At 34.7% G+C, this 16,234-nt stretch overlaps 2 protein-coding genes across 2 annotated transcripts; one reads left to right on the top strand and one right to left on the bottom strand.

The window, feature by feature from the left end:
• Window positions 1–1,680: 1,680 nt before the first annotated feature.
• Window positions 1,681–4,554, bottom strand: LOC109048275. The gene is made up of 3 exons (XM_042750780.1): window positions 4,393–4,554; window positions 3,937–4,266; window positions 1,681–2,468 (listed from the first exon to the last, which is right to left on the bottom strand). The coding sequence occupies exons 1-3, from the start codon at window positions 4,490–4,492 to the stop codon at window positions 2,224–2,226; spliced, it is 675 nt and encodes a 224-aa protein (XP_042606714.1). The 5' UTR covers window positions 4,493–4,554; the 3' UTR covers window positions 1,681–2,223.
• A 2,472-nt stretch (window positions 4,555–7,026) lies between these two features.
• LOC109048271 lies at window positions 7,027–12,960 on the top strand. The gene is made up of 5 exons (XM_042750532.1): window positions 7,027–7,160; window positions 8,724–9,032; window positions 11,722–11,775; window positions 12,004–12,252; window positions 12,374–12,960. Exons 1-5 carry the CDS (start codon window positions 7,112–7,114, stop codon window positions 12,508–12,510), a joined length of 798 nt encoding a protein of 265 aa, XP_042606466.1. The 5' UTR covers window positions 7,027–7,111; the 3' UTR covers window positions 12,511–12,960.
• The last annotated feature ends 3,274 nt before the right edge of the window (window positions 12,961–16,234 follow it).

Below are 16,234 nucleotides of genomic sequence, written 5' to 3'. Positions count from 1 at the left end.
TCATCTTAGACTGAACTGAATGTTTAAATCTAATATATCTATCTAGCTTACTTAATCTAGCTTACTTCTCAGAGATCACAGAAGCTACAATAAGCGCTGTCATTGTTTATGACAAGTAAATGACAAGAGAATGTGCTACAGTATATGTAAAGTCCTTACCAGGTCTAAAAATATGATCATATTACCCATATTCTGTATATGTAATTTTTTATGACAAGTAAATGCAGTTACAAAATATTACTTACTTTTAAGGTAAAAATAGTTTAGCTCCTGCGTACCTAACTTCTACTACAGTACAATCACGCAACATTTGGTAGTTCCTAGGATTGCAAAGTCCAATAAAGGAGGTAGAGCTTTTTCACATTTGGCTCCCAAACTCTGGAATAGCTTTCTGATAATGTTTGGGGTTCAGACACACTCTCTCTGTTTAAATCTAGATTAAAGACACGTCGCTTTAGCCAAGCATTCAAATAATATATCTAATTACCTTGTACTTTTACATTTGATCAAATGCACATTTTCATTCTCTTGGGTTGAATACATATACAGTATATGTAAAGTCCTTACCAGGTCTAAAAATATGATCATATTACCCATATTCTTCCATTTTTTGCTTAGTTGGAAAAACTTTAGTCTGGTTTTTGTCTTTTCAAAGACCTTAGATGACCGAAACACTCAAGAAGAGATGATGCCAGCCCCTTAGACAACATACAAAACTACCAAATTTTGCTATAAGTTTGATCTCAACATATAATCATTGCTGTCAATAGTGTTCATCTGTTTGATTACAGGACATTAACTAACTGATTGATTTTTACCTTACATTTCTGCCATATGGACATCAACATGAGATGGTCAACACTGATAAGCTACTATAAATATAATGTAGAAACATTTTAATTTTCTGTAAAGCTGCTTTGCAATGATTTGCATCGTGAAAAGCACTATACAAATAAACTTAAACTGAATTTAACTGTATGAATCTTTAAAAACTAATAAATAGTTCAGCTACCAATTTATATGCATTTATATGGTAAAATGAAATAAGTGTGCTTTTTCTTTGCAAATTAATTATATAAAACAAAGGAGGTATTTTTAGTGTACAATGGTGCTACAAATAAAAGCATTGGTTAGCCAATCATACTGACGGCTATTAGACTATTAAACTATTAGATTAAACATGATTTCTAAACCTTTGGCTCCATCTAGTGGGCAATCTTAAGTGCTTGGAGCCATAATTATTATGCCAAAAAAATTTAATAAATAAATATCTGATAAACTATTCTTTTTATCATTATTTTTGGAAATTTTAAGTGCTTGGAGCCATAATTGATTAACAGCTGTAGTGCCAGTAGCTGCCGCTCAAAGCCAGCTGATTCACCTGGAATCTTTGAGAAAACAGCACCTGGATGAAACTCCTCAGTGAGTGAAACGACCAATTGATTCCTTACAGTCGAGCCGTCTTATTCCATTCAGGTTAGTCCTGCACTGGATGAGCTTGCAATAATACAGTAATAATTATTGATTTGATCATTTATGTTAATTGTTGGTTTGTGTGTTTGTTTGTGGCACTTTGTCAAATGTTGCCTGTAAGTCAATAGAAAAACACAGTTAATGGATGCCATGCAAATGCAGTGAAAATAATGATGTATATGCCAAAATATACTACTTTAGGGTTATAATATCCAGCCATTTCATTGACAATGCACAATACAATTACACCAACCTGATATTTGCTGGATAAAATCAAGTAATTTCTTACTAATTACTTTCTTTTTAAAGAAGACATTACTCTTGTCTTCCTTTGTTCTGTTTTCACATGCATGAATGATCCTGAAGACATTATTTGATGCCTAATCCTGATTTCAAGACTAGAACTTTAAAGAAACATGGGCCAGATGTTCTATGGTACAACTGAGGATGATTTACTGCATCCAAACAGAAACAAAAACTGCAGATTTTGTGAAAAGCTTATTTATTTTTATAAACCTGTGTTTGTGTTAAGTTCTCTGAAATTAAATAGAGTATTTTTCCACTCCTGTGCAGATTGTAAGTTAAATAATAAATGTTAAATACTTTTTTTTGTCCTTAAAACCTTTGCTTCTGTTATTTTGCATTAAAGCGGATCTGTTTGTTTCTTTGTTTTTTAAATATCTTCATTCTTATTTTGTTAAATGTACATGATGGAAAGTGTTTATTGATATTTTTGAATGCAGCATCAAATTAGGTAATATTAGGCCTTTTTTTAAGATTCAAGGCTATTTTCAATGTCATCATAAGAAAGGTTAAGATAAATTGCTCTGTGATGAAACTTGCCTTCCTGTGTTTCCTATAAATGACACCAACGACAGCAGCAATGATGAGCACTAAAGCGAGGAGCACTGCAGCTGAGCTTATTCCTGCAGTGAATGATTCACTGTACACAGCAGATGCTGGTTGTTCTGGGCTGATGGTCCTGAGTGGAGGCTCTGTAAGGAACAACAAGAACAAAAAAATGTAAGTTAATTTTTACAAATAACTGTAATGTACATGGATTTTCACAATTTAGGTAAAATGCATATATGCACAAGGGAAGAGTTATAGGGGTACTACTTACTGTAGTGAACAGAAAAAAAAAAAAAAAAATTCTCATAAATTTCAGTTTGGGGTCCCGCATGATGATTATATTTGAGGTTCCTTGGCATCTAAGAGATTGAAAACCCCTGTTCCGAATCACCCAAATAACATGAAGATGTTCAGGTTAGTTTGATTGTGAGCTCTCAAGATCAGTCTGCACACAGCAATCCAGATATAAATCTATCCATCCATTGCTTATTTTCGTCAATATTTTGTAAGGGCCAGAGATTGTCTTAATATAGGGAGATGAGAGAGTCTGTATTACTTACTATTGGAGAAAGCTTAACTGCTAACTAACTGCCTTGACATCACTGAATTTCATTCAGAGTTGGAATGTTGGAGTTGGAATTCACACCATTGGATTGGAATGAATGGGAAGTGCCGTAAACTGTATCCCACTGTCGCAAAAAGTCAGTGACTTCTCTTATAAAACAGCATTTTTTTCGTGGTAAACTCAATACCAATACCAAAAGTATTGTTTAGTGTAAAACATGTTGTAGATTAGCACATAGGCTGTCGACTCATTAAATGATAAGCCGTTTCCTCTAAAAAGCTGTTTATTCAGCGTAGTTTAGCCTCTCCTCCATTGACATCCATTCAAACAAAACGGCCTCTGGTCTAGCGTTAGCATTAGCCTTTACGCTTTTTCGGCTAAAGGTTGCAGGCTTGCCTTCTAGTGTAATCTAGTACATTATACATTGCACTAGCCTTCTAGTGCAATGTAAAACTGTAATCTTTCACGATTACAGTTATACATTGCTTTTTATTGCGTTATATTTTGCTGTATAAACTTTGCGTAATCTACTATTGTACAGTACAACATAACCATAAGCAGTACGTAAGCTACTGTACGTCGTTAGCTCCGACTCGGTGCTCTCAGTCAGGTCCGCGCCGACGCACGCCCCCTCATGACGCAACGTTACGACGCAACACGTGAAAAGTTTGAGCCCACGCACAGGTCACTCCAGTTCAGTCATTGATTATGTAGATTCCTAGCTTTCTTCATTATTCTACTTCTGTGGCTAAATATGCACAAATATCTACCTTAATTTTAATAGCACACTGAGGTTAAGATGTCGTTTCATCTTACCGGAGACAAAACAGGAACTGTTCTTTGTGATGTTATGCGTTCCCAAGCTTTTTAAATGCCTGCATACGTTAGAATGCCTCAGAATAAACAATTGCTTCTCATAACTGGCAAAACATCTGGTGATGTCCTCTTGCTATCCTGTCAAATTATGATGATGCAACTACTGCAGCGCATTTCATAAGACACAGCGCGATACTTCAGACAAAGCAACATGCTAGTGTAATACTTACGATACACGGCAACGTTGTAAATCTTGTTTTCGGGCAGTTTGCTGCTCAGTTTGTAGATCTTGTAAAGTCCTGTTTGATTGTAGCTGATGTTCATCAGGATCAGAGTCATATTTTGTCCAACAGATATGAGAGAAACTCCAGATCTCCAGCTCTTTTGTTCACAGGCTCCGTTATGACAAATCACCTGAGCTATCGGTTCCTGTGAGGAGCCTTTGAGAAGGGTCACCAAAACCTGAGGGTCTCTGTCCCACTTCTCAATGTGAATAGAGATGGTCAGGTTTCCCCCCTCAGACACCGTTAGCGACTCCACCGCAGCACCAGCAGTAATGCCTTTAAAAAGTATTCAATGTAAATATATACACTGCTACGAGTAAAGCATCAATCCTCAAAATCAGATGTAACAAGTATAAATTAACCCTTGAGAGTAACTGCTGCTCAAACCGGCACAAGACTTACCAATCCAACACGTTACTACAGCGAAGAGCATCATATTGTAAAACAACTTGATGTTGCTGTAAAACCTAACCGAACAAACTCTGATCTTCTTATCTATCATCAACGCGAATCCCCCAACTCACATAGCGCTGGCAAGACGGATGAACAACCCACGCCCACAAATATCACACCACTTTTTTTTCTTTCTTTTTTTTCACTTTGGTGCTTTCCACTTTTAAAACTATTTTTTGACAATGGATTTATTTATTTATTCACACAACTTTAAGCTTTGATTTAATTTCACATGTGTTATTGTACCATTTGCTCGACCAGAGATATTAAACAAATAATTAAAACAAAACCAGATACTATTTATTCCAAAATTTTTCAATGATCACTGAACTAGAAGTTGTTTTGTATATTGTATATTAAAAGCATTTTATTTTATTCTAAATTTATGTGCTTTATATGATGGTGTTTCTGTCTTTAAACAGCTTGTTGTGTATGTTACATCTTATAATCAGACAAAGCGTCTAAAAGCAAATCATTCTGTCGGAGAGATTTTGAATGCATAAGTATGGTCTAACACTGTCATCTTGTGGTGAATCACTGAATATCTTGCAAAAATGGCAGCATTAAAAAAATAAAATGAACAGTGTGGCTGATAATGTTTCTTGCAATCCAATCAATTGACAATTTTGCAATCAGTTTTAACATGTCCTGCAGGACTATGAAGACATTTTGTTTTATGATTATGCAGATTTCAAGAACAGCATTGTGGTAGATGTCTTTGTTAAATATAGAAATATTTTTAAAATATTTTAAAATATCAATAAAATAAATACAAATAATGTAATTAGCAGAATCCAATAAGATGGACAATCTTCCGTGCTTGGAGCACGAATAATCCTGCTGAAAGAGTCATAAAGTTACGGGACACGGGACACATAGTTAAGGCAGGGACATGCACAGACATTTTGAGAGGCAGGGGCTCAAGTGGAAAAAAAGGCACTTCTCGTTTTTATTTTTTTCTAAACAAAACGTTAAATGTATTAACACAACTCTGGCTTTTTTTAATTCCCTCACACTCACCCAGTTGTTTCATGTTGTTTCATTTTTCAACAGATGTCTACAGAATAATCAGCTCACGGAGACCATGATCTTGTGTAGCATTCACTGATTTTATCACAAGAACAGGCAACAACAAAGGAAACTATGCCACAATGTGCATGTTTTTTTATGCTACTAGTTTCAAGTATATATTTAGAATAAATGACTGCAGGAGAGGGACATATTTTCACTAATAATTTGTTTATTTTGCACAAGACAATAAATTATTTTGGTGTCATAATCTATAACACTTCAAAATCAACAAAGACTGAAAAAGGCAGTTGGTGCTAATTTGTTGTTTTACAGGAAAAACAGCAAAAATAATTAAAACACACTGCAAAATTATGAAGATTTTGTTTAAGGCACTTCATGCATTGTTCAATTTTGAGATTTTGGCCTATTTTGCTTCCGTCTTCTTTTGCTCTAATGGAAAGGAAATTTCCAAGATTGTTTTAAGCCTAGACCCTCGTCTGTTTGCTTCTGTAGATTTCTTCTAAATTAACCAAACTATCTGCATATTTAAACATAACATTTCAAGGGATAATACTTTTTACATAAGTCATTAACTAATAACTGGGGGAGTTCTGTGGTGATATGCGAATGCGTCACAGCGGCGCAGCGAAGGCTGTCCCAAACTGAAGTGTGTATGGATACACTTCGAAGTCCACACACTTCAGTTTGGGACAGCCTTTGTCGCGCCGCTGTGATGCATTCGCACTTCAAATGCTGTAGTCCTACTTTGGACTGAAACTCCTGAGATGTACATGCTGCAGAGCGCCCTCTGGAGGAAAAAGTCACTCCATGTGTACTAAAGATTGTTTCGCAGTGATTTTGTATCGTTATCATTACTAGACTGTGCAAACCTGTTTACTAAAATAATATGCCATTATTGGCATTGTTATACTGTTAGATTGTTATCAATATTTTAGCTTATATATATATATATATATATTATATATATATATATATATATATATATATATAATATATATATATAATATATATATATATATATATATATATTTAGGTAAACAAACGTGAAATTCTAATGTGCTTTACTCTGTAAGTTGGAAAGTATCTTCTTTTTTAAATTTGCATGCAAACCCATGTGAGTAACAATTTTCCAAAGGGACATATAAAAGATTCACTAAAGTTATCTCTAATTGGACAGTTTTTATTGGTAATCAGATGCATAAACTTCCCATGTGCTCTACTAATCAGGGAACCAACATCTGAAATGGTGGACTGGAGGCCTTTTGATGGTGTCAACAGTAAATCCATTCAATCCATCAACTGATATTGAAATTCCTGCAGTTAAAGGTATAAAATCATATTGTTACTGTTGGAACCGAGAGAGAGATTATAAATTTACTGCAAAGTGAAGTTCCTCCATTATTCTAGATTTATGGTCTAGATTAGTTTTAAAATCACTAAGAAAAAAAAAAAGCTGTTGAATAATTGTTCATTGGTGAAAGTTTTTTGTGCTGCTGATCTTGTGGTCAATGTGTCACTTCCTGATGAAAGTCATAGAGACTGAAATCTTCACTGAATGCTCATCAGATGAGTTCGAGCTCCAGACAGATCATCAAGAGAATCAACACAACTTAAAATAATACAATAATTGTTCAAAATGTCCATCAGCATGTGGGTTTTCATTGTGTTTTTCATCAGGATGGAGGGTAAGATAAATCTTTGTCTATTGTTTTAGTGGTTTTGGTCTCTGGTCAGGTGATTTACTGGAACATTTTCAACAGTTTGTAGTCAGATCATGCTGCTTACAAATCTGGACTTGTACTTTTCAGAATCAGAAAGAGCTTTATTGCACAATGAATTTGTCTTGGTATCAGGAGCTTCCAGTACAGAAAGTACAAACATATCGCTGACATATAATTTAAGGTAATAAAAACAACAATAATAAAGAGAATTGACAATAAATTATAAATAATAATACAGTAATAAAATATAGTGAAAAAGAAAATGTCAAGTTCAGTGTTCGTGTCTCTAACATAACAGTGTTTGAAATGTATTTGTGATCTGCAAAACATAAGCTGCTGTAACTACTGAAAAACATATTCTAAAACCTCAAAAATATTAATACTACCTTATTATGAGGGTGAGAAATGCAAACTTGATTGGTCCTTTCAGTTTTACACAGAAAGATCTTGTGAAATCTAAATAGTTCTGTGTCACAAAGTAAATTTAAAAATATAATACATGCATTACTTATTTGGAAAGGAGACCACTTCCTGCCACATGTTGGTATGTTTCCTTTGTTACTTTTAGTATAGCATGCTTTAAACTTTACAGCAGCTTTAATTTAGTTGTATTTCTATTTTATATTAATTTCAGTGTAGTTCACTTGGTGTGTTTTTTTTTTTTTTTTTTTTTTTTTTTTTTACTTTACATTTTTTAGTTTTTATTTAGTTTTACAATTTTAGAGTTTAGAGAATGGATATTATGTAAAGAGATATGTGACCCTGGAGCACAAAACCAGTATTAAGTCACTGGGGTATATTTTTATCAATAGCCAACAAAACATTGTATGGGTCAAAATTATCGATTTTTCTTTTATGCCAAAAATCATTAGCATATTAACAATATCACAAACACATTTCTCAATATTTAGCTCACTTTTTCAGCTTGGCACAGCAGTTAATTTCATATTCAGAATGCACTAAAACTACCAAAACACTTCATTAGTGTCTCAAATCAACCCATTCTTCCATGACACTATAGCAGCAAACACCTGTCAAATACACTTGTCAACTAAAAAACAAACTTAATCACACCTAAAAAAAAAAAAAAAAAAAAAAAAAACTCAAGTATCTTTACACAGTGTTTTCTTCTGTAAAAATATCTATATTATATATATATAATATTTGATTTTTAGATTTGGAATATTTTTCAACATTACTGTAGAAATATACCAAATTGCTGACTATTCAGTTTTATTCAGTTAAAAAAAAAAAAAAATGTCATGTCACCTCTCTATATTGTGTTTAGTTAACTTAAAATAAATCTTAAAAAACATGTTACAAATCAGTTATTACTTTCTGTTTATCTGTCACCGTAAATCATATGAAAACGTGTCATAGTTTTACAGGTATTTTATGCACAGAAAAAAAATACTACATAATGCAGAAATAGGACAGTAATGCTATTCTGCACATGGGTAGTTGAGGAGTGTATAATTTCTAGCACTAAATGTCACTCATATCTAACCAATTTTAATATTGTTTCAGATCTTGTGATTGGTGATGAGTTAAAGACTGTGATGGAGGGAGATGTTCTCACTCTACACACAGGACACACTGAGAGTCTCAGTGAAGTGATGTGGCTGTTTAAACGAGGTGATCGAACTGTTCGTATCGCACAGATGTATCAGGGTAATGAACCCTTTTATGAGGAAACACTAACCAGCAGAGTGAAAATGAACCCAAAGACTGGAGCTCTGAGCATCTGGAACATCAGCAGCAGCGATGCTGGACTTTATCACGTTTCTCTCCACAGTGGATCCGTCTCAGAGAAAAGGTTCAGAGTGGACGTTTACAGTAAGTTTTAGCAAAATAGCAAAAACTATCTGTAATATTCAGGATCATAAGGGAAGCAAGATCACTCAAAGGCACATTTCAGTCCTTCAGGGTCTTGGGGTAGCAGCCTTTTAGAAACTCAACAAAAAATTTAGCTAGGAGTAAAAACTTCATTTTAATGATGTCTTTAATTTTTGCAATTGTAATTCTGAATTCTGAAATGTGTTTCTGAAGTGTTACATTTATACACTCATCAGACGCATTTATCTTGAATATCTTTAATTATGATTTAATGTCCACATTACAAGGTATAACATCACAAAATATCAGAAATCCGCAATTGTAAGAAATAAAATTACAATTACAGTAATCAACATACATTGATTAAAGCAACTGTATGTAGGGTATTTTTTTTTTTTTTTTTTTTTTGGCTCTTGTAGATTATACAGTGACCACATCTCTTTTCAAATATCTTATAAATGTAAGTCTTTTAAGTGTCTCTGTATATTATTTTATGTACTATATTACAATAGACAAATAATATTGTCTCTTCATTTTAATCAGACAATACATTCAGTCACATCTGGCAAAATGTTTTAGCACCATTAGGATATTTAAAAATTAAGGTAACAATTAATGATCTATAAGTATTTTGGCGAACAGATTTCTTTGCAAATTGATTTTTATTAGACTTGTAGTAAACAAATTAATTTTAAGCATTTTTTACTACAAGTCACTATATTGAACCATTTACACAGATTTTAAATTATAACACCTAAAACTATTTGTTATCCTGTTAGACAACATTAGTATTACAGCCTTCATCTGAATGACTGATCTTTTGAAAATTGTTGCTGGCAGCCCGAGCATGAAAGCATGAAATGAAACTCAGCATGTTTACTCAGAATTTTCCATGTGTACCACGTGTTGTGAAGTTTGGACATGTGTTCGTGAGATAAATAGGCCAATTAGTCACTATGGGCCACACCAGAAACATATCAGCCTGAATCTATATGCAATAATAAAACAAATCAAAATTCTTTTGAAAACGTTTTGTCATGAATGTCTGGAGATGATGCATGGCAAGTTTCATGTCAATCAAGCCCAGGGTCTAAGAGGAGTTCAAAAAAGTAGATTTTTCCAAAAAAATAAATAAATAAATAAATAAAAATGGCAGATAAATTTAAATGACGGAAATTAAAGTGGACACATATTGTAGAGCAAGAATAATGGACTCAACGGAAAAGGGAATAATCTGAACTCATCAGAACTTTGGTGCTGAAGATATGAACCAAAATTCAACAGTTCTTTTTATAGCGTCACCTAGAGTCCTGCACATGTGTGTTTGTGCGCCTGAGTAGCAGGTGGGATTTCTGATCATCCCATCAGCCTTGGCATCTCTAGGACTTACGGCCTTTGACACCCTGATAGTTTCAGTGCAGAAGAAGAAGAAGAAGAAAAGAAGAGAATCCTAACAAATACATTAGGGTTCCATCACCTTCTGGCCTTAGACCCCAAAATATTGTCCCTATTTTTTAATTCATAAAAAATATATATATATAATAAAAAACAAGTGAGATTTATTGATATTTTGATCATTGAACTTGGAAATGTCCCCGGTTTTCATTTCATAAAACTGGTCACCTTACTCCAAAGTCACAGAAAAACTACATACAGTTGCTTTAAAGGGGTCATCGGATGCCCATTTTCCACAAGTTGTTATGATTCTTTAGGTCTTAATGAAAAGTTTGTAACATAGTTTGGTTAAAATTTCTCAATGGTAGTGTAAAACAACACCTTGTTACCCTGTCAAAAACAGCTGTTTTCAGAGCAATCCGTTTTGTAGCATTTTCCTTTAAATGTTAATGAGCTCTGCTGACCCCGCCCCTCTCTTCTGAGAGACTGTATACTTTAGCCACAATCATTGTGAAACTTGCTAATTAGCACATTATTAGGAAATGAGATTTGCAAAGATTCATTAAAAATCCGAAGCTGAAACACAAATGATTTATGTGAACATAGACGCATTTAGGTAGATTAGTGCGCATTCCCTTCAGAAACAAATGTAATCCACCGCGTCTTCAGCGTCTCAGATGTCGGAAGTAAATGACGACTGCTATGTTCATTATTATATTCAACAACAGAACACCTCAATCGCTTAGGAGACATTCTTGTCTACATCCGCTCCAGCGGTGAAACAATGGAGGACTGATGACAGTCACTCAGGGCGGGTCTAAGGAAAGACACCAGTCCTATCTGTGCAGATACGCTACTGTCAATCAAACTATCGTGGGAGGGGCCTGTTTTTGGGATGTCACACAGACAGGCATCTAAGATCGGCTCGATTTGAGAAAGGAGTAGATAAAAGAGTTTAATAGATTAAAAAATGAATAAAAAAAACACTGGGAAGATTTTTATCATTATAGGGGGGTTGTGTACACACACTGCCAACACACATTTCAGTTCAAACAACTTGTAAAAGTGCATGTAGCATCCGATGACCCCTTTAATACATTACAACAACAACAACAAAGTAGACTTGTATACATCATATCTGTGCAATAATCTGTTTATACACTAGTAGTGCGGAGTCGGTTCCCAGGACAAACATTTCTCATTTCATTGTTCCTGGCAAACATTCATACATTGTTCATCTTGCAATTTAGTTTTTCCCGCAAACTCCACCTCAAAGTGTCTTCTTTTCTTAAAGGGCCTGTTTCTGCGCCTGTCATCAGGTCTCTTGTTAGTGTAAACCAAACTCAAGGTGAGTCAACAGATTCTCAATCAAAACCCAAAGATAATAATATTAGACAACGTCTAAATATTTTAGACTACCTCCCTGTCTAATGAAAAACGTAAAAACATTATTTACAAAAGAAATGACACCCACACCCTACTACAGCTTCCAACTATGGAAATACATTTTTTATTTTATTTACAGAAAATAAAAAGGTTTTCTCAAAATTAACTTCACAAAACAAATCTCTTCCAGGTACTTTAAAGCAGTCACAGAAGATGGAGGAGTTCTGCTCTGTAAGAAATGATCGAGGCGTGTTCATCTCGTGGTATAAAGGAGGAGAAATGCTGAACCAGACCAGCAATCCTGATCTCAGCATCAACCTCAGTTTAGCATTAGAGCTCCATTATAATGATCCAGAGACCTACAGCTGTACAGCTGTGAATCCAGTGAACAATAAGACTGTCCATCTTCACATGAAGGAGATCTGCCCACGACAGGAAGGTACGAAAACTCAAACTACATTTACCACAGAACTCTCTTCCTGCCACAATGACCAAAGCCTCTGAATGACAGAATTGTTTACGAATAACTTCATATCTATATAATTTCTCTTCTTTATCAGATTGTCTGCATCATTGTGGTGTCGCTGAGGCTCTGGTTCGTCTGGTTCTGTCTGGTCTGCTGGGAATTGCCACCGTTGTCTTACTTTTTGAGCATGTGAGGTTCTGCCCATTTCAGGGAAGAGCTGCTTCTGCGTGATGATGGAACTGTTATGAGTCACACAATGGCCAAAAACATGATGGTGATGGAATGCTACATGAACTGTTGGCAATGAGGCTGAAAGTATAACTTGAGGCCACCATTTGGGACAGAGCCATAACATTTTTCAAATCATTTTGACATTGAAGTTGGCGTTCAAGGAAAAAGATCTGAAAACTGATCATCTATTATTGACACCTTTAAAAAAATTTAAATATAGGGATGTTTGTTCCCTTCTAAATATAGAAACTTTGCTGTCTGCCCATATTTATCCACTCATTACAGAGCAGAACACACTGCTGAAATGTTCTGTGTCTGCTTCAAAAATGTATGTTATATTTTCAGCAGTAATATTTCTTACATGCTCACAGCAGCATGTTGTGGATGTATTGGCAGTAGCAAGTCTCGGTACTTGCTCTGCAGCAGCATAGCAGATCTATTCCACCAAGACCAAATACGTTAACATTGTCATGTACATTACCATGCCAATCCCTCCGAGAGTTCTCATGACAGAAATATTTATACTATATTGCTGCTGCTATCATTTTTACTACTACTATTATTATTATTATTGATTAAATTAAGTGCATCTGGATGGGTGCTGTCAAGGTCTTCCAGTTTCTTCTCCTGCATGTCTCCCAAGCAGAGTTCCTCAGAGGATTCATCTGTGTCACCTTCATCTGCTGATTATAGAAAAAGGAGTTTTTCATTATTAGTACTTTTGTCAGTGACACAAATTGGTTTTACAGGGCTATTACATTCAACTTAAATAAAACAAAGAATATATTTACTTCAATTGCCGCTTGTTTATAATCTACTACAATTATGTAATATCAATAATGCCTTTCTCAACAAATATTGGTCATTCAGCATAAACTCTATTTAAAATTTACAATGATCGACAGCTCGACCAAAAATACATAAAACTGCAGTTCATACAGACAATGACTAGAATACATCGGAGAAGATTGTTATTTTTGAATTACAATTTATTTTGACACTTTTTGTAGGGGTTTGAAAAACAGGTTGGTGTCATTATCCCACAATTCTAATAAAGAAAATGTGGCAACACTTTATTTTAAGGTCCAATTCTCGCTATTAATAAACCATTAACTAGGACTTTGGCCTCAATAAACTCCTAATTTTCTGCTTATTAATAGTATAGTTAGTAAGTTAGTAATAGTTAGTAAGGTAGGTTTATTTGTTAATTTTAGGCACTGGGTAAAATATGATCATCCAGAATAAGTGCTTTATAAGTTCTAATAAACAGCCAATATGTTAATAATAGGGATGTTGATAAGCAACTAGTTAATAGAGAGAATTGGTCCCTACACTAAAGTGTTACCAAAAATGTCCACATAGCAAATCTCAAAAGGCAAAATAATGACACTCAAAACAATGAAACAATGTTTTGGTTAAAATTTATGAAAAACTATAGCACTGACCCTTATGACTGTCTGTCAATGTCAGAAAGTTTCTTAAAAAATATCTGATAAATTATAAAGTCACAGACTCTGAAATGTTAAATCCCAATTAAAATGTTTTTTGATCATGATACAAAAACCAAGGACATCTAATCCATTGGACTGTGGTGCTTGATTGACTGTCTGCCACTCAAGGAAATCAAGTTTCTTCCGGTTTTTCTGTAGCGGGATGAGAGATTTAAATCACACTAGTTCAATTCAATTCAAGTTTATTTGTATAGCGCTTTTTACGATACAAATCATTGCAAAGCAACTTTACAGAAAATTAAGTTTCTACAATATTTAGTAGTAGCTTATCAGTGGTGACTGTCAGTTTATGTGCTTACGGCAGAAATGTTCAGAAAAATCAATAAAAGACGTAAACAAGCAGATGATTAACACTATTAACAGCAATTATGCAATCAAACTTATAGCAAAATGTGGTAGTTCTGTATGTTGTCTCTGGGTTAGCATCATCTGAGGTCCTCTGAGGGGTTGGCATCACCTCTTCTCAGGTGTTCTGGATTCAGACTGGAGCTTGTGTAAATCCTAGTTACCACGAGATGTAAATCCCGTGGCAAAACAGAAAAACAAATAGAGACATAGTTAGCGTAGCTGCTGTTCCAGTCAAGTAAAATTAATTAGTTTAACCCAAGCTAAAGAATAATAATGCACATTTGATCAGATATAACTGCAGTCCAAAATTATGAGATGCATTATTTGAATGCTTGGCCAAAGAGCTGTGTTTTTAATCTAGATTTAAACAGAGGAAGTGTGTCTGAACCCCGAACATTATCAGGAAGGCTATTCCAGAGTTTGGGAGCCAAATGCGAAAACGCTCTACCTCCTTTAGTGGACTTTGCTATCCTAGGTACTACCAAAAGTCCAGCGTTTTGTGACCTTAGGGAGCGTGATGGATTGTAGCGTGGTAGAAGACTAGTTAGGTACGCAGGAGCTAAACCATCAAGGGCCTTATAAGTAAGTAATAATATTTTGTAACAGATACGGAACTTAATAGGTAGCCAGTGCAGAGACTGTAAAATTGGGGTAATATAATCATATTTTCTTGACCTGGTAAGGACTCTAGCCGCTGCATTTTGGACTACCTGTTTCTGTGCTATGATGGGGCCTGAAACCTGACTGAAATTCTTTATAGAGATCATTTTTTTGAAGGAAGGAGCACAATTGAGCAGACACAACTTTTTCTAAAATTTTAGACATAAATGGAAGATTTAAAATGGGTCTGTAATTTGCCAGTTCACAAGGATCTTACCAAGGGGCAGCTGTGGCCTAATGGTTAGAGAGTTGGACTTGTAACCTGAAGATTGCAGGTTCGAGTCTCGGTGCTGGCAGGAGTTGTAGGTTGGAGATAGTGAATGAACAGCACACTCTTCCACCCTCAATACCCATGGCTGAAGTGCCCTTGATAAATGTCATGACTTTCACTTTTAAAGATACAAGTTAATAATATAGTACTATTATACTAATACAGGTAACAACTCTTTCAGTAATTTAGTGGGTACAGGATCTAATAAACATGTTGTTGGTTTAGATGCAGTGATAAGTGTATTTAGCTCTTCCTGTCCTATAGTTATGAAGTATTAGACGCTGTAGAATCTACATTTGTTATTGTATTTCTGATGTTATCAATTTCATCAGTGAAGAAATTCATAAAGTCATTACTATTTAACTGTGAGGGAATATTTAGATCGAGTGGCGTCTGGTTATTTGTTAATCTAGCCACTGTGCTAAATAAAAACCTTGGATTGTTTTTGTTATTTTCTATGAGATTGTGGATATGCTCGGCCCTGGCAGTTTTTAGAGCCTGTCTATAGCTGGACATACTGTTTTTCCACGCAATTCTAAAAACTTCCAAGTTAGTTTTTCTCCATTTGCGCTCAAGACTACGAGTTTCTTTCTTGAGAGCGTGGGTATTACTGTTGTACCATGGCACGGTATGTTTTTCTCTAACCTTTTTCAGTTTGATGGGGGCAACAGCTTCTAATGTATTAGAGAAGATAGTGCCCATGTTGCCAGTCATTTTGTCTAGTTCATGTGTATTTATGGGTACACGGAGCAGTTGAGATAAATCGGGCAGGTTATTTGCAAATGTGTCTTTGGTGGCTGGAACAATAGTTCTGCCCGGACGATAACACGAAGCTATATACAGGTGCTGGTCATATAATTAGAATATCATCAAAAAGTTGATTTATTTCATTAATTCCATTCAAAAAGTGAAACTTGTATATAATATTAATTCA

This window comes from Cyprinus carpio, chromosome B23 (genome assembly GCF_018340385.1).
Source record: "Cyprinus carpio isolate SPL01 chromosome B23, ASM1834038v1, whole genome shotgun sequence".
In the NCBI taxonomy this organism is placed as follows: Eukaryota; Metazoa; Chordata; class Actinopteri; order Cypriniformes; family Cyprinidae; genus Cyprinus; species Cyprinus carpio.
The sequence above is the reverse complement of the archived record's forward strand: the minus strand, read 5'-3'. Positions and strand labels throughout refer to the sequence as shown.

Excerpts from the sequence above, each read along its gene's own strand:
- LOC109048275 (XM_042750780.1), bottom strand. The coding sequence starts at position 4,492 with ATGATAGATAAGAAGATCAGAGTTTGTTCGGTTAGGTTTTACAGCAAC. Across the intron at positions 4,267-4,392 it reads TGTAGTAACGTGTTGGATTG|GCATTACTGCTGGTGCTGCG; the intron begins GTAAGTCTTGTG and ends TACTTTTTAAAG. Across the intron at positions 2,469-3,936 it reads TTACAACGTTGCCGTGTATC|AGCCTCCACTCAGGACCATC; the intron begins GTAAGTATTACA and ends TGTTCCTTACAG.
- LOC109048271 (XM_042750532.1), top strand. The coding sequence starts at position 7,112 with ATGTCCATCAGCATGTGGGTTTTCATTGTGTTTTTCATCAGGATGGAG. Across the intron at positions 7,161-8,723 it reads GTTTTTCATCAGGATGGAGG|ATCTTGTGATTGGTGATGAG; the intron begins GTAAGATAAATC and ends ATATTGTTTCAG. Across the intron at positions 12,253-12,373 it reads GATCTGCCCACGACAGGAAG|ATTGTCTGCATCATTGTGGT; the intron begins GTACGAAAACTC and ends CTTCTTTATCAG.